This window comes from Crotalus tigris, unplaced genomic scaffold (assembly GCF_016545835.1).
Source record: "Crotalus tigris isolate CLP2741 ecotype Arizona unplaced genomic scaffold, ASM1654583v1 scf7180000018371.15429387391:27106975, whole genome shotgun sequence".
NCBI classification, from domain to species: domain Eukaryota; kingdom Metazoa; phylum Chordata; class Lepidosauria; order Squamata; family Viperidae; genus Crotalus; species Crotalus tigris.
In genome coordinates, this window is record NW_024096970.1 from 5,550,708 (window position 1) to 5,572,639 (window position 21,932).

A 21,932-nucleotide genomic window follows, 5' to 3' on the forward strand; every position below is an offset into this window, starting at 1 on the left:
GAAACAGTCAGTCCACTAAAGGGAGAAGATGGCAAGGAAGTAACAGGCAGTAAAGAGAAAGCAGAGCTGTTTAATTCATTCTTTGCATCAGTCTTCATGCAAAAAGAAACTACAGCCCAACCTACCAAAAACATAATTGTAAAAGAAAGACTAGAAATAAAAATTAAAATAAGCAAGAAAATGGTAAGAGAACACCTGTCTGACCTTGATGAATAAAAATAACTGGGACCTGATGGATTACATCCCACAGATCTGAAGGAGCTGGCAGATGTTATCTCAGAATCATTGTAGCATATCTTTAAAAAATCCTGGAGTACCTGAGAACTACAAGAGGATTGGAAAAGAGTTGATGTGGTTCCCATCTTCAAAAAAGAAAAAAAAATAGACCCAGGAAACTACAGACCAATCAGCCTAATATCAATTCCTGGAAAGATACTGGAAAAAATAATTAAAAAACAGATCTGTGAACATCTAGAAACAATAAAGTTATAGCTAGCAGCCAGCATGGGTTTGTTAAAAACAAATCATGGCACACCAATCTCATTTCATTCTTTGACAAAGTGACTAAATTAGTAGACCAGCAAAATGCTGTGGACATAGTATACTTAGACTTCAGCAAGGCATTTGACAAAGTAGACCACAATCTACTTCTTAGTAAACTAGAATAATGTGGTATAGACAGCATCATTACCAGAAGGATTTGTAACTGGCTGACAAAGCATACTCAATGAGTCATCCTTAATGGTGCTGAGGGGAAGTAAGTATTTGGGTACCACAAGGTTCCATCTTAGGCCCAGTACTCTTCAATATCCTTTAAAATGACTTAGATGAGGGAATAGAAGGGGAACTCATCAGATTTGCAGATGACACTAAACTGGCAGGAATAGCCAACATTCCAGAAGACAGGCTCAGAATCCAAAAACATCTTGACAGACTTGAACAATTGGCCCTATCCAACAACATGAAATTTAATGTGGAGAAAAGTAAGGTTTTACACCTAGGTACAAGTACAGATTACGCAAAAATTAGCTCAAAAATAGTAACCGTGAGAGAGATCTTGAAGTCCTAGTGAACGATTACTTAAACATGAGCCAGCAGTATGTGGCAGCAGCCAAAAAAGCTAATACAATTCTTGGTTGTATAAACAGAAGCATAGAATCAAAATCATGTGAAGTATTAATATCACTTTATAAATCTTTAGTAAGACCAAACCTACAGTACTGCATCCAGTTTTGGTCATCACATTACAGAAAAGATGTTGAGACTTTGGAAAGAGTATTACAGTGTTTGAGGGGCTGCCACAAAGAACAGGGGGTCGACTTATTTTCCAAAGCATCAAAAGGCAAGACTAGAAACGATGGAAACAAATCACTGAGAGAAACAACCTGGAATTAAGGAGAAACTTTCTAACAGTGGGGACAATTAACGAGTGGAACAGCTTGCCTCAGTGGTGGAATTCAGTCAGTTCGCACCAGTTCAATAGAACTGGTAGCTAATTTTTTGTTGCCCAGGCCCAGAACAGACATCTGGAAGTGACATCTACACAGAGAACCGGTTGTTCACATATTTGAATCCCACCACTTGTTTGCCTTCAGAAGTTATAGGTGCTTCATCACTAGAGGTTTTAAAGAAAAGACTGGACAACTATCTCTCTGAAATGGTATAAGGTCTCCTGGTTGAACAGGGGGTTGGACAAGAAGATCTCCAAGGTCCTTTCCAGCTCTGTTCTGATTGATATCTTACTAGAGACAACTGGATGCAGCTAAACACCAGATCTGAAGAAAACCTGTGCAAATTGCTACATTGTTTCAAACCCTTAGCCCACACCCCTTTGACCCATTTGTTAATGCCCAGTATGATGGTACCTGGATGTTTTGAGAATAGGTTAAGAATAGGAGAAGCTGTTAACATTCCATTCCCAGGTCCTGGTTGCCCAAAAGTCTTTGAAGTGGGCCTGATGTGATTGGTTCACACCTCTGCTTCATGTCTGCACTAGTCTCCCCCCCTTTCCCCCTTTACAACAGTGCCCCTTTCCCTCCCATCACCCTCCCACTCAGGATTGTGCAGGCTGCAGTGCAAGTGATGGGGAGAGCAGCCTGACAGGGACTTTGATTGGTTTGTTTTTCTTGCAATCTATGATATTCTTACTAACTTTAAAGCATCTATTTTATTTCTCTCTTTCTCTGCTCCAGCCTTTACTTCTGGAAAGACATCTGCTTTAGCTAATCTGTTTTTTTATTATCATAGAAATAGCCTTGTCCTTCGTGATTTGTCTGGATTTACCATTAGCTTTCCTCTTTTCAATTTTTATCTATAACCTTTTTTGTATTGTTGGAAGTAAAGTCTTCATCCTGGTTCATCCAAGCCAGGGATAAATAAACAACATGGTGACTGCTTTGGGAAGAAGGTTACAAGTTTATTGAAGAGCCAGACTGAAAGATGGTTCTGGCAGGAAGGAGAAGAAAAATCAAGGAATGAGCACACGTGGAGTAGGTTTTTATACCCTCTGAAAGCCTTTTGTTTGGAATAGTTTCCTGTTCCTGTGGCATGAACTTTGAACTGAGTCTGAGTGTGCTTTTCTAGGCCTTGGTATCTGTGGTTTAATCCTATTATGTCCTAAAAGTCATATCCTGCTTCTCTGGGGCTGGGCTAATGACTCTTAGAGTTTGGGTGGGGTATGCAGATTTTAGGTCTCTTTGTCTTCTTGAGTTTCTGGCTCCAACTTTCTGATGGTTACATCTGCATTTGTATAGGGCTGGCTCCTGCTTGGAACAGAGAGATTTGGGGCTATCAAGGAAAACTGGGCATGCTTTTCTGTCTCTTTAAGATCCTTGAAGGAAATATATTTTTCTGCCTTTTTAATATTTCCTTCTCTGGGGAGCTGACTTCCCTCAGTATTATATGGAAAAGTAGTCTATTAGAAGAGACAATTAGGTATTCAGGTATTAGGTATTTAGAATATTTATATACAGTAGTGGCCAAAATTGTGGAAACCTTTTGGGAAAAGTGTACAGTAGAAATGCCACCTTTGGTTAAGTTTCCACCAAATTTTCTTCTAATTTCTTCATAGCTGTAGCCGTGTTCACTTAATAATACTATTTTACATCGCTTTCTGGGCAACCAGTCAACTCTTTGCACCATTACTTTAATTTTATTATGTTTTACAAGCTCACTAAATGAAAAAACACAAAAAAACCCAACCAACTTGATAGCGATTATGTCCTCCTCTCAGCTTCAATACATGACATCAATAACTGAATCCTATTGTGATCTGATTGGCTCATTGCTGAAAGAAGATGACACCTGGTTGACTCTCTAAACACTCATGCTCATTGGCTACAATCAGATGAAGGAAAGCTACCTGATATCAACCTAAGCAAGTTGTGCTTCCTTTTTCTGGTTATAATGTTTCATAGAATACAGTACAGATAATTGAACAAACTTTGTTGCATTACATTCCTGATTAAATTATCTTTCCATTGATATATAATTTTATGGTACTATTCCAAAAAAAGTGATGTTATTGGCCATCAAACCTCAAAAATACACTTTTCCCAAAAGGTTTCCACAATTTTGGCCACTACTGTAGCTGCCATCTACCATTGGAATTCTGGGTGACAAACAATAAAAATATATTACAGGGCTAATTTAAGAAAAACAAATTGCAGTTAGTGTAAAAAAAAGTATATCAAAATATCTCATGTCCAGTTAAAGACTATCTTCACATTCCCATACCTGAGAAAGGCCCAATTCTGCTGGCCATCCAGAGAGTCATGCCATGCAAATCTTGGAGGGATATGGGTATGGAGGCAGGGGTCTCCTTCTCAAAACTCAGTGTTCAAACAAAGCAGTTTTTCAACACACTTAAGTATTATTGATCCAATTAAAGCCTACTTTATCTTTCCAATGTTTTGAAATATCAAACCTCATAACTAAAAACTGAATTAATTTCTTACACTGCATTAGAAGATAGGGGCACAATCAAATTTGGTATACATTTAAAAAGGTTGTTGCATGATTTTTCCAATTTTTATTAAAACCACGACTAATTGAACATCTATTTCCCTATGCCTGGTAGTGAAAAAAATTACCCTCATGCTTAAAATATGAATGATTAACTAATGGGAACATGGGAAATGAGTCAGGAATAGAAAGGACACTGGAGCACCAAAGTGAGTCTGATCAGATATTAGATGGTAAGGATTGTGAAACATCAACATATGTCCACTATTATTGTATCTGCTGATAGCTATCCAACAGCCCTTTTCAGGGAAACTTGGTTCCTGTTGGATAGGGAGGGCCCCTCAGAATATCAGTCTGAATTGAAAAAGTGAAGAAAATGACTTGCACATTTTTCTAAATACTTTTGTTTTTATACATGATTAATTGAGTGCTACTTTTTCTATGGGACCTATTATAATTTATTCACATTTGTTTTCAGGTATATTTTTTATGGTGCCACGCAAAGGATGTTATCCAATCCTTCAAGACACTGGAGAGGTAAAATGAATACTGTGCAGGGAGTGGGGTAATACAATGTTTTTAATGTTTAATTAGAATATATCAATAAACCTAAGAAATTATGAGAATAACCATTTATTGCAATCAAACAATAGAAATAATGGTTTGATGTCAATATTAATTTTAATCATTTTTCATGTATGGTTGCAAAAAGTGTCATGTCTTCTAGTTTACTGCTAGCCCTAAGGTATTTTTTCCCACCCATAAGCCCTAATGACCACACTGAGCTCCCCTTTCAGTCAGGATTCAGGCTGGGTTACAGTATGAGACAGCATTGATCACGCTTGTGGATGATCTTTGAAGAACTGGAGATGTGGGTGGTGTGTTCATCCTTGCTTTTCTGGATCTCTCAGCTGCTTTTGCTATCATCAGCTATTTTGCTGGACCAACCTTGGGGATTAGGCATGTGAGGACACTGTTCTGCCATGGTTCTTCTTTCTCCATGAATGTTAGGGCCCACTTCAAAACCTCATCTCAAGAAAGCAGAACTCATGGAAGCAGTTTCTTTCAAATGGAACTGATAATAGGCATAATAGGCAGGTTCTGAGGGTTTCCCACTCAGATCAATAGGTTAAAAGAGTCCCAGGCAAACTCCATCCCAATAGTTCATCCGGTCAGTTTGAACGGGCCAATCCTCAGATGTTAAGTCTGTTGTGGGAAAGAGCTGATAACGCCGGTGGTGTTGTTGGGTCTTCATACCTTCACTTCCGAAATGGGAAATAAGACAGGTGGATGGAGGCACATTCCTTTCTCACCTCAAGGTAACATCAAGGGAGAGACAGTTCAAAGAGTAAAATGCAGAACAGTGAAAGGGATACATTGTAGCAATAGTAAGAAACAAAGAGACAGCCCGCAATGTCTTCCTCCCTCCCCTTCAGGAGTATGACAGAACCCAGAGTACCGAAGTAAAAGAAATAGAAAAGAGTTCCCCTGTATATGGGTTCTGGCAATGGCAGTCAATGTTGGTGGGGGAGGAGAGGACCAGCCCTAGGCCCCTGTTATCTGGGGTGCCTCAGAACTTATTTAATATCTATATGATGCCACTAGGAGAGATTATTTGCTGGCATGTGGTTCGCTATCATCAATATGCTAATTATAGCTAATTATACATTAGAACCCGGTACGGGCAGATACTGCTGTTCAGATCCTGGCTTGGTGTCTGGAGGTTATGACAGCCTGGATGGGGAGAAATCAACTGCAACTTAGTCTCCCCTGTCCCCATCTCCAGTATCAGGAGAATTGATATCTCTTAACTCTGGACAGGGTAACTGTCAGGCATGCCCGAACTACTGTAGGTCCCTAGGAAAGAAAGACCATTGACTCCATTTGATAGAGGTTATAGATTCTTTTACTAAAGATTAGTAGTTGAAGTGAAAGCAGGCTCGTTCCCACGCAAACAGTTACAGATTTTCCCCTTCTCCCTGACCCTCTCCCCTTTGGTCGGTTTGTCTTCATCCAATGGTGTGCTGCATAGGTGTTTTGGGAACTGCTCGGATGTTTGATGCCACTCGGTGCAGTTCATATTCCTTTCCCAGGCTCCACGGCCTTTAAGAATGGAACAAGCTGGTTCTCACACCTCTGGCTTCTGTCAAATGTGCCACCCCTTCCCTCTTGGCTCATTTCTACTCTCTACGTGCCGATTGCCTATTTCCTCTTCCTCCAGCCCCCTAACAATTTATGGCAGATGCCAGTAAAGCGTTAAGCTGAATATGGCAGATCTGACAATAACACTCCCTTTTAAAGATCTGGTGCACAATTTGGACATCCTCTTAGATTCCTGGGTCCTGCTAGAAGAGCAGGTGGCTTCTATGGACAAGAAGGTCTTTGCACAAATGTATGCCAACTGCACATTCCTGGACCACAAGGCCTTGCACACAGTGCCCTGTTACTTCCTGTTTGGATTACTGCAATGCTGTAAATGGGGCTTCCCTTGAAGACATCCAGGAGCTGCAACTGTTTCAGTTTTGGGTGCCCTGAGTAACACTACTGCTGTGTGCACTGCACTGGCTTCCTTTTGCTTCCCAGGTTCATTTCAAGACTCTACCTATCACCTTTAAAACCCTACATGGAACCCTTGTGGGTTCACTGCTCCCTGAGGATACCTGCCCATTCTACTAGGTTAGACAGGGTGAGTGTACTTTTGGTCCCCTTCCTTAATTGTTGCCATCTGGTAGGACCTTGGTGAAGCACCTTTCTAGTGATTGCCCTAGCCCTTTGGAACAGCCCACCTCACTTGAAGTCAGGGGGGATCCTGCCCCTTTTAGCCTTATGGAGGGCTGTGAAGAAAGGGCTCTTCCCCCAAACATAGGGCTAGAGTGGGAGTTGAGCTGTGGGGAAGTCTAGTCTGCTGCCATATTGGGGAGGTACCTTTGTTTTTAACTATGATTTATGGACAGTTGTCAGCCACTTAGAGTTATTGTAGGGATAGGTAGCCATATAATCATGAAAATAAGTAAAATAAAACAAATAAACTAATAAAATATAAATGGCAGGTTTTTTTTTTTAAAAAAAGATTATTGGTTGCATTTGAGGATGAATATAGACTTGGTCTATATAGTATTAAATTGTGTTCAATACTTGCCAGGGTAAGGTGATATCAGCCCATCAAGGTAGATCAAAGATGAACACCAAAGTCATGAATACTGAAACTACTTTTATTATAGGGTTACTGTATCTGAATCGTGCAACTCTGAATGACCTCCTCTTTATCCTAAAGGGAACTAGGGAGGATCAAACCTGAGATGTTTTCTCAACTTTCCTGGTGTGGACTAAGACATATGTTTTCTGAGTGTTGCCTTGGTCGTGGCTCTTCCTCCTCTACCTTTTTCTCACCAGTAACCATCCTTTTCTCATGAAAATTTAACTTTGACATACTGAGGATCACTGCACTCTGCTGTTAATTTAATGATATAGGACAAAGGTAGACTGAAGAATAGTATTGGTGTAAGGTCTTGCCTCAACTAGTCCTCCCAAGAAAGCAGAATTCTTGAGACAGGTGTTATCTCAAAAGGAACTTTTATTGAGAGGTAGTGACAACAAGAAAGCAAAGCAAGATCTAGTATTTTCCTATGCAAAATGTTACATTAAAGCATCTCTTACAGATCCCACCCCAACAGCCAAATGTCTGGTTTGATTTCATCCAATCCTCAGGTGTGAAGGTGTTATGGGAACCAAATTGATAAGCGCAGTTCCCAGGCACCATTCTCAGGGTTTCGGTTTCCTCTTGGCTTCTCGCTCAGCTCTCCTCAGCATGGAGACAAGACAGATGGCCCAGGGCACATTCCTTCTTCCGTTTACACCCTGATGCATCAAAGCATATAGGAACCTCCCCCCTCCCAGCAGCACAGCCTCCTCCTCCCTCTTCCCAACAGAATGGCAGACCCAAACATAGAAAGAAAAAGGATATAATAAATGAGGGTCTGACAATTGGAGTATAGATTGTCTGGTGAGTTAGTTTGGAAAGCTTTGCTATATTTCATGTTCCATTTTTATTTATGAACCTGAAAGGGTCTGACTTACGGGGAAACAGGTTCTGCAAGAAATATGGGTTTGCAGGACTGAGAAAAAGCCATTGTTGCTCATCAGTGTTGGTTCTTCTCTCTCTGTTGGAAGAGAGGGTGATCTAAGACTTCTTCTATTCTAGAAGCACAAAGAGTGGCTGCTGCCTCAGAGTGACAGAAGATGTCCCCCCGCATTACTGATGAAGGTGCTGGACTCTAGACACCAGCTCAGCATAGTTTCCCCAGCCTGTTCTTTCAGTGGAATGCATTTGTGGGGTAGAGCAATGTTGGTATAGTGTGTTTATTTAGGTACATAAAACATGTAGTGTTTCATACTGGAAAATTATGTCTATATTATAATGTGTTTTCATTATTTATTTTTTAGGTTTGGAGTAATTCACTCAGTGTTCACAAATTTGCTTTTGTGGACAAATGGCATATTAGCTGAATCAAAGCATCAACTTAATGAACACAAGGAAAGGTTAATTACTCTTGGATTTGGAAACATATCAATAGGTGAGAAATGATCTTAGTACATTTGGGAAAGTATATCTATTCAGTATCTTAACTGTCCTATAACTAGGAATGTTAGAAAGTAGGCTGAAGTTGAAGCATTGCACTCGATACCTTAATTGTGTCCTTTCTTTCTTACTTGTTTCCTAGAACTATAGAACAGCCAACTCTGATGAAGAAATAGGGTTGAATAATTTGGGGGTCATATTTTGCATGGTGTTAAAAGGTATAAATGGGAGCAGGAGAAGAACCATTTCTACTCCATTCTTAAACCGTTGAAAAAGAAAAAAAAAATCCTAAACTCCTATTGCTAATTTTTGATGCCAAGGTTACTGACACCTGGCTCTGAACAAATTCTCAGACACTTGCTTACCCTTAATTTTTTTGATAGTAAGGAGGAAAAATTTGTATCAAACATTTTGCAGCTACATTTTAGCAGCCTGACCCAGATGTGCTGGGCAGATACAATCTGGGAGCTGGAGATTTGTTTGCAGGTTCACAATGCTGTTGGATTCATAGTTTTAGATATCCAGTTCCTTGCTTCTAGTATAGGTTCCTGGTATTTGCTCTTTATATTGTCCAGTGGGAATCCATTGTATGTGTACAATAAAAAGAAACTCACTGAATAGAGTGGGATTTATTCCTAGAAAATGGTGGAGAAAAATGTAGCCATCATCTTTGATACATAGGTTCTACACTAAATTAATTTTATTAAGCATGTCAAATATGTACTTCTATATTTTCTACTTAAACTATTAGGATATAACAGAATAACAGAGTTGGAAGGGACCTTGGAGGTCTTCTAGTCCAATCCCCTGCTCAAGCATGTCAGACAAGTGGTTGTCCAATTTTTTCTTAAAAACCTCCACTGTTGGAGCACCTATAACTTCTGGAGGCAAATAGTTCTAAGTGTCAGGAAATTTGATTGTTGATTGTTCTAAGTGTCAGGAAATTTCTCCTTTATTCTAGGTTGGTTCTCTCCTTGATTAGTTTCCATCCACTGCTTTTTGTCTTGCTTTCAGGAGCTTTGGAGAATAGATTGACTTCCTCTTCTTCGTGGCAGCCCCTTAGATATTGAAACTCTGCTCTCATGCACCCCCCTTTTTATTATGTTAGACATACCAAATCCCTGCAACCATTCTTCATGTTTTAGCCTCCAGTTCCCTAATCATCTTTGTTGCTGTTCTCTGCACTCTTTCCAGAGTCTCAACAATTTTTTTATAACATGGCAAACAAAACTGGATGTAATATTCCAAGTGTAGTCTTACCAATGCATTACAAAATGGTACTAATACTTCATGTGATCTTGATTCTATCCATCTGTTAATGCAGCCTAGAACTGGGTTGCTTTTTTGGCAGCTAAAGAACACTGCTGGCTTATATTTAAGTGATTGTCCAGTAGGACTTGAAGATCCCTTTTGCAGTTACTATTATTTAGCCAACCACCACCTATTCTATACCTCTGCATTTGGTTTTTCTTGCCTAAGTGTAAAACCTTACTTTTCTCACTATTGAATTTCATTCTATTAGATAGGGCCTAATGTTCAAGTCGGTCAAGTTCCTTCTGTATTTTGAGCCTATCTTCTGGAATGTTGACTACCAGCTTGGTGTCTGCAAATTGGGTGAATTCCACTTCTATCCCCTAATCTAAAACATTGATGAAGATATTGAAGAGTACTGAGCCTAAGACAGAGCTTTAGAGCATCCCACTGCATACTCCCCTCTATGTATATGCAATTCCATTAAGGACTACATATTTACTGCAGTTTGTCAGCCAGTTACAAATCCATCTGATGGTGATGCTGTCTAGCCCATATTTTATCAAGTAGTAGGTTGTGATCTATTTTATCAAATGCCTTACTGAAATGCAAGTAAATTATATCTATAGAATATTGCTAGTCCACTAATTTTGTCACTTTGTCAAAGAATGCAATAAGATTTGGGATAATCTGTTTTTAAAAATCTATGTTGGCTTCTGATTATAACTTTGTTTGCCTCTAGGTGTTCACAGATTCATAGCTTGATTATCTTTTCCAGAATCTCCCCAAGTATTGACATCAGGCTGATAGGTCTGTAGTTTCCTGGATCATTTTTTCCCCTTTTTGAAGATGGGAATTACATTAGCCCTTTTCCAGTCATTTGGTAGTTCCCCAGTGCTCCAGCATCTTTGAAAGATATGATTCAGTGGTTCTGAAATCATGTCTGTCAATTACTTCAGAACCTTGGGATATAATCCATCTGCTTCTGGTGATATGAACTCATCTAGGATAAATAAGTGTTCTGTTACCATTTTCTTGCTTATTTTGACTTGCATTCCCAATCTGCATTTTACAGGGGTTTTTTTGATAGGTTGGACTGTTTTTTTCCTTTTGTATAAAGACAGATGCCAAAATGAGTTAAGCAGTTCTGCTTTCTCCCTGCTCCTTCTTGTCACCTTCTTGTTATGTTCTTTCATTAATGAACCAATCATTTCCTTTTCTTGTTTTTTACATGTTAGTAGAAGTAGTGTATACTTTTTTTAATGAAAATTATCAGCACTTATGATCAGTGATGTCATCAAAGTAAACAAACCCATGTGTTGATTATGTCACCAGGTCATGGCCCTAAGGGGAAGTGATGTCTTGGCCTAAGCCCATCAAGATAAGCATGAGTAGCCATAGCAGCCCTATTTTCAGATAAGGCGTGTTGAACCTAACCCCATCAAGAAAGATGTGGCAGTCAATCCTCTGGGTACATGATTAGCTTAACGCTAGACTAATTCTGTGGACATTCAAAACCAAAAAAAGCTAAGTAAAGTGAATAATTAACAGAGGCCTGTGTTTTTGGGAAACAAACCCTACTTTGGGGAGCTATGAAATAAAAAAAATAAAAAATGCTTTTTATTTCTAATCATTCTAGCCTAATGATACTTTTAATTTTTGTGGAGTTTTAAAAATCAGTGCCTCAAAAGCTGGGAAAAAAAGGAGCCCCTAAAAGGCAGACAGGGCCTGCATTTAAACCCCTTTTTTCTAAAAGGTATTTATTTCTAGGCAGTTTTAAAATAATTTCCTCGAATGCAGGGGGAAAAAAACCAACAAACCACAGCCCTTTTAAAACCCTGCAGCTGGTTTTTACCTTTGTAAAAATCTAAAGCCACATCTTTTGCCAATTGCACCGTGAAATCCTCATGTACACGTAACGTTTTATTCTGCCCCCCCCCCACAGCAAAAGACAAGGAATATTAACAGGAATTAAAATTCTCACAAGAGGCAAGTAGCCAGGCGGCAAGTAGGGGTTAAGCCTTGTTCAGGCATGTCAGGACCCCGATTCTGGGCATGCATGTTTGTATCTACTAGTAAAAAAGGGGGTTAGGTCTTGTTTGGGACATGCCCGGGCATGTCATACCCCCTGTGAGTCTGGGCATGCGCAAGGCTCGAGGACGTGTCATTGCAAGGGCAGGGGAGTTTGTGCGGCTAGGCCTGAACAGCTAGCGATTTAATTCTAGCAGTCTTTTGAAGATAGCAAATACTGGTAGAGATTTGTTTGTTGTAAATTTGATCCCCAAACCTCCCAAATGTGGGCATAGAATAAGAAAAGGACCTGAGCTATATGGCTTCATTGAAGAGAACGAACTTATAAAGCCTTGTTATTGCAGGTTCTGCAAAACATCAAATGGTAAGTAAATATAAAAAAAATTAAGAAAACAGTATTTTGATTAGTTGAAACAGCTAGCCTAAATCTACCTTATTTCCTGCTTTAGAAGGAAAGCCCTGCTTCTCATGACCTTGGACGATCCAATGATCTTGCTAATTGAATAGTAAAATTAGAATTTCTGTTTTGGGGGAAAATTGCTGCTGATGCATTGCTGGGAAGGGTGATGTAAAACTCCGCCATATCAAAGATGTTGTACTTCAGTCTCCTTAACCCAACTGTGGCCATCCAGTCCATTTGACTAGAAACTCTCTGTGTCTCCCCCGCCCTATTTCTTGGATAATTTTCTCTATTCTGTATATGCGCTGTTGGTCAGCAGGAACCCTTTGGAGCTCCTCAAAGTAAAAAGCCCCCTTTAAGGATCGCCTGTGTAATCATTTAATCTATACACCACTCTTTCCCCCCTTGTCTCCAGTTCTTTGATAATGAATATCTCATCCGTATAGGTTTGCTGATAGCCCATTTCAAACTTACCCTTCAGTCTGGATACCCTGACATGATCTCCCATCTTAAGACATTTTTCCTTTCTTTTACTTTTTAAAGCTACCCCATAATGCCTCATCCACACATCCCTTTCATTAGACAAATTTACGGTGTTAGGAGCAGTCCTGGTGCTATGATGGTAAGTGTTATTGTACCCCTGAATAGTATCTGCCAAAATGTCCACATACCGATGGGTATTTCTAGCTGTGAAATATCTCGAGAATTTGTTTTTTAGGGTTCTATTAAACCTCTCTATAACGGCTGCTTTACTTTCACTATGAGTGACAAAATGATGAATGCCATAACATGCTAAAAGTTTCTTCAGCAGAATATTCAAGAACTCTTTACCTGCATCTGTCTGTATTTTTCAAGGTGCGCATCCTGTTTCAACAATATTCTGAAAGGCAGATGTAACTTCCCTCTCTGATTTATCAGATAAAGGGAAGGCCCAGGCATATTTAGATAACACATCGATAACTGCTAAGATGTACTTTTTTCCATGATTCTCCTTAGAAAATTTGGAGACATCTATGAAGTCAGCCTGCCATTGATGATCTAAGCCAGACACTACTGTTTTATTTCTAGGAAAATTAATTCTTGCCCTGACAGCCACATCTTGGTCAGGTTTTTATCATGTTTTCTAGCTTCCTGAAAAAGGGTATTCACACCTCCATAACTCCCTACACATCCTGGTGTATAATAAATAAAATTTGTGCCCCACAAATCATGTCCGCAGTCACAAGGAAACCAGTCTTTACACAAATTGCAGCTCTTTGTGGGTAGATAGCATGGTCTCTGGGATAGCTCAGAATCCCTGTTATACTCTAGATCAGAAAAATCTGCAGAAGCTTTGTGACCATGATGATTACCATAGGAATATAAAATCGGGGTGTCTTGAAGTGTTTACTCTGCACCTCATCATTAAAGTTACAACACACCATGCTACAGCCGTGGAAAACAGGTCTGAATAAAAAATTTTCTTTATCATAACCCCTGCAACAGATTTTGTTGCATTCTGCCGGCTGGGGCCTTGTGTCAGAGCGTGCAATGCTAGTTTTCGTTGTTGTTTTAAAAACAGCTTTGGAATCAGAGGTTGCCATCTTCAAAAGACTGCTGGAATTAAATTGCTAGCTGTTCAGGCCTGCCTGCACAAACTCCCCTGCAATGACAAACTCCCTTGCAATGACACTCCTTTGAGCATTGCGCATGCCCAGAATCACAGGGGGGGGAGCATGACATGCCTGGGCATGTCCCGAACAAGGCCTAACCCCCTTTTTTACTAGCAGACACAAGCATGCATGCCCGGAATCGCGGTCCTGACATGCCTGAACAAGGCTTGCTGCCTGGCTGCTTGCCTCTTGTGAGTATTTTAATTCCTGTTAATATTCCTTGTCTTTTGCTGTGGGGGGGGGGGCAGAATAAATTTTATTAAGGCCGTGCTTCGAAGGATTTCAGGGTGCAGCTGGCAAAATATGTGGCTTTAGATTTTTACAAAGGTAAAAACCGGCTGCAGGGTTTTAAAAGGGCTGTGGTTTGTTTCCCCCCCCCCTGCATTCGAGGAAATTATTTTAAAACTGCCTAGAAAGTCACAGGCGGAGTGGTTGCAACAAGTGGAGATTAAGGAGCAAAGAATGACTCGTGCAGCACATAGACGTAAGGAAAAGGAACAACAGAAGAAAGAAGTTAAAGAAGTTCTTCAAGAAGTTGCTTCGGTGCCTGTGGGAGGAGCAAGACCCAAGAGCTCTGCAGCACATTCCTCAATGACAGATCTCCAAGCAGTCTTCTCCAGGCTTTTGGTTAAGGGAGATGGTAAAGCTCCTGACATGGAATGCTAATGGCCTCAATTCCCCTCAAAAGAGAAAGAAAATCTTTCATTATTTAAAGCAACATAATAATGATATTATTTGCTTGCAGGAAACACATATTATATCTAAAGATCAAAAATATTTAGTTAATGCTCGTCTGGGATCTCATTTTGTATCTTTTGCTCCTGGGAAAAAAGGGGGAGTAGTTATTTATGTTAAGCAAAACTTATCAGCCTGTTTGGTAGAATCTGATCCTCAAGGGAGATATGTTTTGATTGAAGTGGGTTTGTATGGTAAGAAAGTACTTATAGTGGGACTGTATGCACCAAATCAACAACAGGAACAATTTTACAGACTGTTACATCAAAAATTAACTTTGTTGGATTATAGATCTGTTATATTAATGGGAGACTGGAATGGTGTGTTAGATACACAAAGAGATAAAAAAGGATCCTCTATTTCTTTTAAACAGGCTAAATTACCTAAAGCTTTCTTTGATTTGAAAGAGGACTGGGAGCTGTGAGATTATTGGCATGAACATAACTTGGAGGAGAGAGATTTCACTTTTTTTCGGATAGACATCAATCTTTTTCAAGAATTGATTTTTTTTTTGATTACGACGGATTTATATTTTAGGGTAAACAAGGTTAAAAATTTTCCCAGGACATTGACGGATCATAGTCCAGTTTGGATGGAATTGGTTGATGAAAAAGAGGAGACGACATCGTGGAGAATGAATGAAAATTTATTTAGACAAGAAAAGAACGTTCAAAAGTTAAAGGAGCAATTAAAGGATTATTTTGCTTTAAATATGTATAAGGGAACTTCAATGTCAATGGTCTGGGATGCAGGTAAAGCCTATATGCGATGGGTTTTGATACAAATGAACAATCTTCATAGACAGAAGCAGATGCAGAAACGTAAGGAGTTGGAAGATGAGATTAAATTAAAAGAAAAAGCTTTGATTTTAAATCCTACAGATGAGAAGGCTAAGGAATCTATAAAATTGCTTAAATCACAATTTAATATGTTGATGGCTGACCAAACTGCAACCAACTTATTGTATATGAAACAAAATACATTTTGTAATGCTAATAAACCAGGGAGATGGTTAGCTTATCAATTGAGAAAGAAGCAGAGACAGAGAACTATAGATAAAATAAATTATAACGGTAAATTGGTATATCAGAAGAAGTTGATTAAGAAATCCTTTTTAGATTATTACCAAAAATTATATATGAGTACTAAAGTACGGGTTTCAGATATAGATAATTATTTAAATGAAGCTAACTTTCCTAAATTAACAGAAGATCAGAAACAAGAAATTAATGGTTTGATTACTAGTGAGGAGATTGAGACAGTAATTAAAGAATTAAAATTAGGTAAGGCACCGGGTACGGACGGTTTGACATCTATTTATTACAAAACATTGGTACAAGAGATGATTCAACCTTTAAGTGAGCTTTTTAATAATATATTACAGGGTTCAGAGATTCCCCCGTCATGGGGTAGAGCTTTTATATCTTTGATTCCAAAAGAAGATCAAGATCTCACTTTACCAAAGAATTATAGACCTATATCTCTTTTAAATGTAGATTACAAGATTTTTTCAAAAATTTTAGCTAATAGGCTTATGAGGGTTTTGCATCATGTAATACATATGGACCAAACGGGTTTTATTACGGGAAGGTACATGAAGAATAATGTTAGACAGATTATTAACTTATTAGAATATTTAGATAAAAATAATCAAGTTTCTGCAGGATTGATATTTTTAGATGCTGAAAAAGCTTTTGATCAGCTGAATTGGCAATTTATGTTAAGATTAATTGAGAAAATGAATTTTGGAGAAAAATTTTTACAAGCTCTTGGTGTTATCTATCAAAAGCAAACGGCACAACTTATAGTTAATGGGGGTTTGTCAGAGGTGTTTGTAATAGAGAAGGGGACTAGACAGGGTTGTCCATTGTCACCATTGCTGTTTGTTTTAACCTTGGAAATATTGTTGATCAAAATTCGAGAATCACAGCAAATGATACCTATTTTAAAGAATGAGGTTAATTTAAATGAATGGCAGAAAGGTATTAACAAATTTATTTGGGCAGGGAAAAAACCAAGAATAAAACTTAAAATTATACAGGATATTCATGAGAGAGGTGGACTCAAGGTACCGAATTTGAAATTGTATTATGATGCTGTGGTTTTAACATTAATAAGTGATTGGGTTAATTTAACAAATGTAGAAATACTCCTCTTGGAGGGCTGGGATTTACTTTTTGGATGGCATGCCTATTTAACTTTTAATAAAAAGGTTGATAGGGTTTTTAAATCTCATAAGGATTTCTTTACTTCGGGTTTGGAGGAAATATTATAGAAGTGATTTTAAAATTCCATTATGGGCTATACCGGGGCACGCGATAGAAGGAATAAGGAGAGGAGTCAAGATGGATAGTGTTTCTTACGCACAACTACTTAGATGGGATGGTAAAAATTGGCAATTAAAATTTTTGGAAGATTTAATACAAGAAAATATTATTTATTCATGGTTTCATTATAGACAAATAGTGGAGAGGTGGAAGATAGATCGCAACGTGGTTTTACTTAGAGAAGATGTGAATTTATTAAAACAAATAAAAGATCAAAGACGAACCCATATTAAGAGAATTTATGGGGTTTTAGTAGAATTGGATTCAGAAGCAGAATTAGTTAAAGAATGTATGGTTAAATGGGCACAAAATTTTGATGAACCGGTTTTATTAGATACCTGGGAAATTATTTGGGTGAGGAATGTTAAATTTACACAAGCCCAAAATTTAAGGGAAAATTTTTACAAAATGTTTTATAGATGGCACCTTGATCCACAAAAAATGTCTCGTATGTATCCTGACTTGCAGCCTAAATGTTGGAGATGTGGATGTTTGGATGCTACTTATTATCATATCTGGTGGTCATGTAAAAATATAAAAGCTTTTTGGATTAAGATATGGTGGAATATTCACAGAATTTTTAGAAGAAGGGTAAAATTTACCCCACAATTGTTTTTGTTAGGTATTGTTTTTGATTGTGATACTAAAGAGACTATATTGATGTTAAATTTAATCACAGCAGCAAGGTTGTTAGTAGGGCAATGTTGGAAGAAGGAATCTTTGCCTACCTTGCAAGAGTGGTTTTTTAAAGTTTCTTATTTGGCAGAAATGGCAAAGATTTCGGCTTTCTTGAAAGACCAATCGCAAGAGAAGTATTTTTTGGTATGGAAAAAATGGATAGACTTTATACAATATAAGTTGGATATAAAAATATTATTTAGCTTTTCAATAACCTATATTTAAAATTTAAGATATTTTATAGATTTTTTTCTTTTTTTCTTTTTTTTCTTCCTATCTTCTTGTATTTTTTTTGTATTTTTGTTTTTTTTATATATATATATATATTATTGCTAATTAGTTTATAACTTGTTTAACTAATGTATTTAGATTTGTGTATGGTTTATATTTGTTTTAAGATTTTATGGAAAAACATTAATTAAGCCTATATTCAGCTCTGAGAAGGTCGGGGGAGGGTATGGGAGGGTTGGGGGGGTTATTGTTTTGTAAAATTTAAAAATTTTCAATAAAAAAAAACTGCCTAGAAATAAATACCTTTTAGAAAAAAGGGGTTTACATGCAGGCCCTGGTTGCCTTTCAGGAACTCCTTTTTTCCCAGTTTTTGAGGCACTGATTTTTAAAACTCCACAAAAATTAAAAGCATCATTAGGCTAGATTGATTAGAAATAAAAAGCATTTTTTATTTTTTTATTTCACAGCTCCCCAAAGTAGGGCTTGTTTCCCCAAAACACAGGCCTCTGTTAATTATTCACTTTACTTAGCTTTTTTTGGTTTTGAATGTCCATAGAATTAGTCTAGGGTTAAGCTAATCATGTATCCAGAGAATTGACTGCCACATCTTTCTTGATGGGGTTAGGTTCAACGCACCTTATCTGAAAATAGGGCTGCTCTGGCTACTCATGCTTATCTTGATGGGCTTAGGCCAACACGTCACTTCCTCTTAGGGCCATGACCTGGTAACATAATCAACATGTGGGTTTGTTTACTTTGATGACATCACTAATCAAAAGTGCTGATAATTTTCATTAAAAAAAAGTATACACTATTTCTACTAACATGTAAAAAACAAGAAAAGGAAATGATTGGTTCATTAATGAAAGAACATAACAAGAAGGTGACAAGGAGCAGGGAGAAAGCAAAACTGCTTAACTCATTTTGGAAGACTTTGTGATCGTCTAGTTTGTGGGCTGAGAAGTCATGAGCTACAGCAAAAGATATTTGCGAGAGAAGACTTTTTTTCCAGGAAGCCCTCAGGGAGATTTCGGTTGGTGAAGCAGCGGGCAGAGCTGTGAAGGCCTTGTGGCTCACCAAGAACCCTCCAACTTTGAGTGCAGTCCATCAAGAGGTCACTTGAGAGGTATCCAAACAGGATTCAGAGACAGAGGTTGACCGATTGCAGCAGCCAGCAGAGAAAAGTCCTCAAGACTGAAAGGACAAGGCAACTCTATTCCCTCAGTGTTTCGGATGTGGAGGACGCCCCAAGCGCTCCGACTGCAGTTTCCACTCCGCCATTTGCCGGGCATGTGGCAGGCAAGGCCACATAGCCACTGTCTGTTTGGGTCACCAGAAAGACCGGTGTTCAGAAGAATTGCCTCGGAAAGGTATCAGAGTCCCCAGCCAGAACAGGGTGGGTTACTGCGCATCCCGTAGGAGCATCTTGAAAATGGGGGCCCACAAGCCACTTAAGAAGAAGCTACGAATTGATATCAAATTGCAGGGGGTCCCCTTAACAATGGAGTTGGACACAGGTTCCACCCTGTCAATCATATCCCAGAATACGTTGAAACAAATTTGCTATAAACTCAGGCTGTCGAATCTAATTACTTCTACTCATGTTGAAATAAACTTTTTTGTTGTTATTTTTTTACACAAGCCTTAGTTCATTTTGAGCTTTTCCTGACTACATTTTTGCAGATTCAGACTGTTTGCTGTTTGCTGATGTTCTGCTTTAGTTATGTGTCCCTCTTTCCCATTTTTACACTTTTTGTCTTTCAGTTTTAGAGTTATTTATGCAGCTATGCTAGTTTCTTTTGATATCTCTTTTTTTTTCCTTTTCATTGGAATTGTGGTAGATTGGGCTTTTATAATCTCACTTTTCAAAGTTTCCCAAGCTCCTCTTGGGTTGTTTTCCCCTTGAGGATTCTCATCCATGGAATCCTTCTCAAGCTCTTTCAAAGTTTATTGAAATTAGCTCTTAAAAACCTTTAATCTTGCCTTGATTTTTAGTTGTCATTATGAGCTTTATATATATTATATATTTCCTCATTTTGCTGTGTGAAGGATTTTCCAGGTCTATGATGATCTTGCTAACCAGCTACCATGCTAGGGCAGTAGTCCATAATTAAGCCAGCTTCATTGCCATGTGTAAAGCTGATGGAGGAGTGCTTTGACATCCATGGATTCTGTTATGTCCTGGGCCTGCTGAGTGACTCAGCAGGTGCAGGAAGCTGCAGAGAGTCCCAGTCAGACCACGTGGTTGCCCGGGACCAAACAGGCTGTCTCCAGCCTATTGCGCATGCGCAAGGGGGGAGAATACGTTGCATTAATTGGCTGACACTGTCCCTGCAAAAGGGTATATAAAGGAATCCGCACCATTTTGTTTTGGTTCTCTTGGAGATTCAATAAAGAAGCATCTGTTGTTTGTCTGCCTCGTCTCAATGCCTTACCAACGCACAGAACAACATTGGCGATGAGGATAGGATCGTGCTGAAAGAAAACAATGAAAGAATATAGGCTGACTCATCACAGAAGGCCTGAAGCGCTGGGAAGTTCGGTGTTCCGAAGAGCACGACTCTGCCTGCCAGTACAAAAACACTGGAGGAGAGCTCAGCAAGATTCATCCAGGAACCCCTTCTCAAGCAAAGCAGCATGAGGCGTTGACGAGGCTGCTGAGGAGCAATGATGTACAAGCTAGGTCATCTGTCAGAATTCGACACAGCACATCCTGAGTGTTGCAGTTCGTACGTGGCCCCGGGTAGAGAACTATTTTCGTGTAAACCAAGTTTGGGAGGATGGTCTAAAGGCTGCAACGTCACTGTGTGTCTGTGGGCAAGAGACATTTGATATTGCCGAAAATCTAGTTGTCCCAGCACCACTTGAATCCATCGCTTATTCTGAGCTGAAGAAAATGCTACGTGAACATTTCGAATCAAAGCTTTCGATGATTACATGGCATCACACATTCGAGCAGAGGGACCAGCATCCTGGAGAATCTGCTGCAGACTTTATTGCTGCATTGCGACAAGCAGTGAGGCTATGCAAATTTAAGGACCTGGAAGACTTCGTGATCGTCTAGTTTGTGGGCTGAGAAGTCGTGAGCTACAGCAAAAGATATTTGCGAGAGAAGACTTTTTTTCCAGGATGCCCTCAGGGAGATTTCGGCTGGTGAAGCAGCGGGTGGAGCTGTGAAGCCCTTCTGGCTCACCAAGAACCCTCCAACTTTGAGTGCAGTCCATCAAGAGATCACTTGAGAGGTATCCAAACAGGATTCAGAGACAGAGGTTGACCGATTGCAGCAGCAGCAGAGAAAAGGCTTCAAGAGTGAAAGGACAAGGCAACTCTATTCCCTCAGTGTTTCGGATGTGGAGGACGCCCCAAGCGCTCCAACTGCAGTTTCCGTTCCGCCATTTGCCAGGCATGTGGCAGGCAAGGCCACATAGCCGCTGTCTGTTTGGGTCGCCAGAAAGACCAGTGTTCGGAAGAATTGCCTCGGAAAGGTATCAGGGTCCCCAGCCAGAACAGGGTGGGTTATTGCGCATCCCGTAGGAGCATCTTGAAAACGGGGGCCCACAAGCCACTTAAGAAGAAGTTACGAATTGATGTCAAATTGCAGGGGGTCCCCTTAACGATGGAGTTGGACACAGGTTCCACCCTGTCAATCATATCCCAGAATACGTTGAAACAAATTTGCTATAGAAGCGGCCAGTGAGTTAAACTCAGGCCATCGAATTTAATTCTTACCGATTTTCAGAATTCCTGAGTCAGCGTGAAGGGAGAGGCCACGCTCAGAGTGCAGCATAGGAACTTTGAAGGGTTTTTGGATGTTTTTGTGGTTGAGAGTGACCGCTCGAGCCTAATCAGACTCAATTGGTTCGAGGCACTTGGGATTCAAGTGACTGGGCTGCACAGCTTGCAAACGGCCAGCCTTGCAGAAATTTGCAAGGAGTTTGCTGATGTGTTTAGCCCAGAACTAGGGACGTATAAGGGGCCTCCAATTTTCTTGCGGTTAGACCCATCCATCGCACTGATTAGGATTAAGCCCCGTCAGGTGCCCTTTGCACTCAAGCAAAGAATTAATGCAGAGCTGGACAAGTTGC

General features: G+C 39.4%; 1 protein-coding gene across 1 annotated transcript in view; it reads left to right on the forward strand.

Annotated features, from left to right (window-relative positions):
* Positions 1-21,932, forward strand: part of OTOP1 (otopetrin 1) — a 111,365-nt gene that overhangs the window by 40,180 nt on the left and 49,253 nt on the right. The window contains exons 3-4 of the mRNA XM_039351228.1: positions 4,442-4,500; positions 8,407-8,537. Of these exons, the coding sequence (XP_039207162.1) occupies positions 4,442-4,500; positions 8,407-8,537 (190 nt within the window). The remainder of the gene's footprint in view (positions 1-4,441; positions 4,501-8,406; positions 8,538-21,932) is intronic.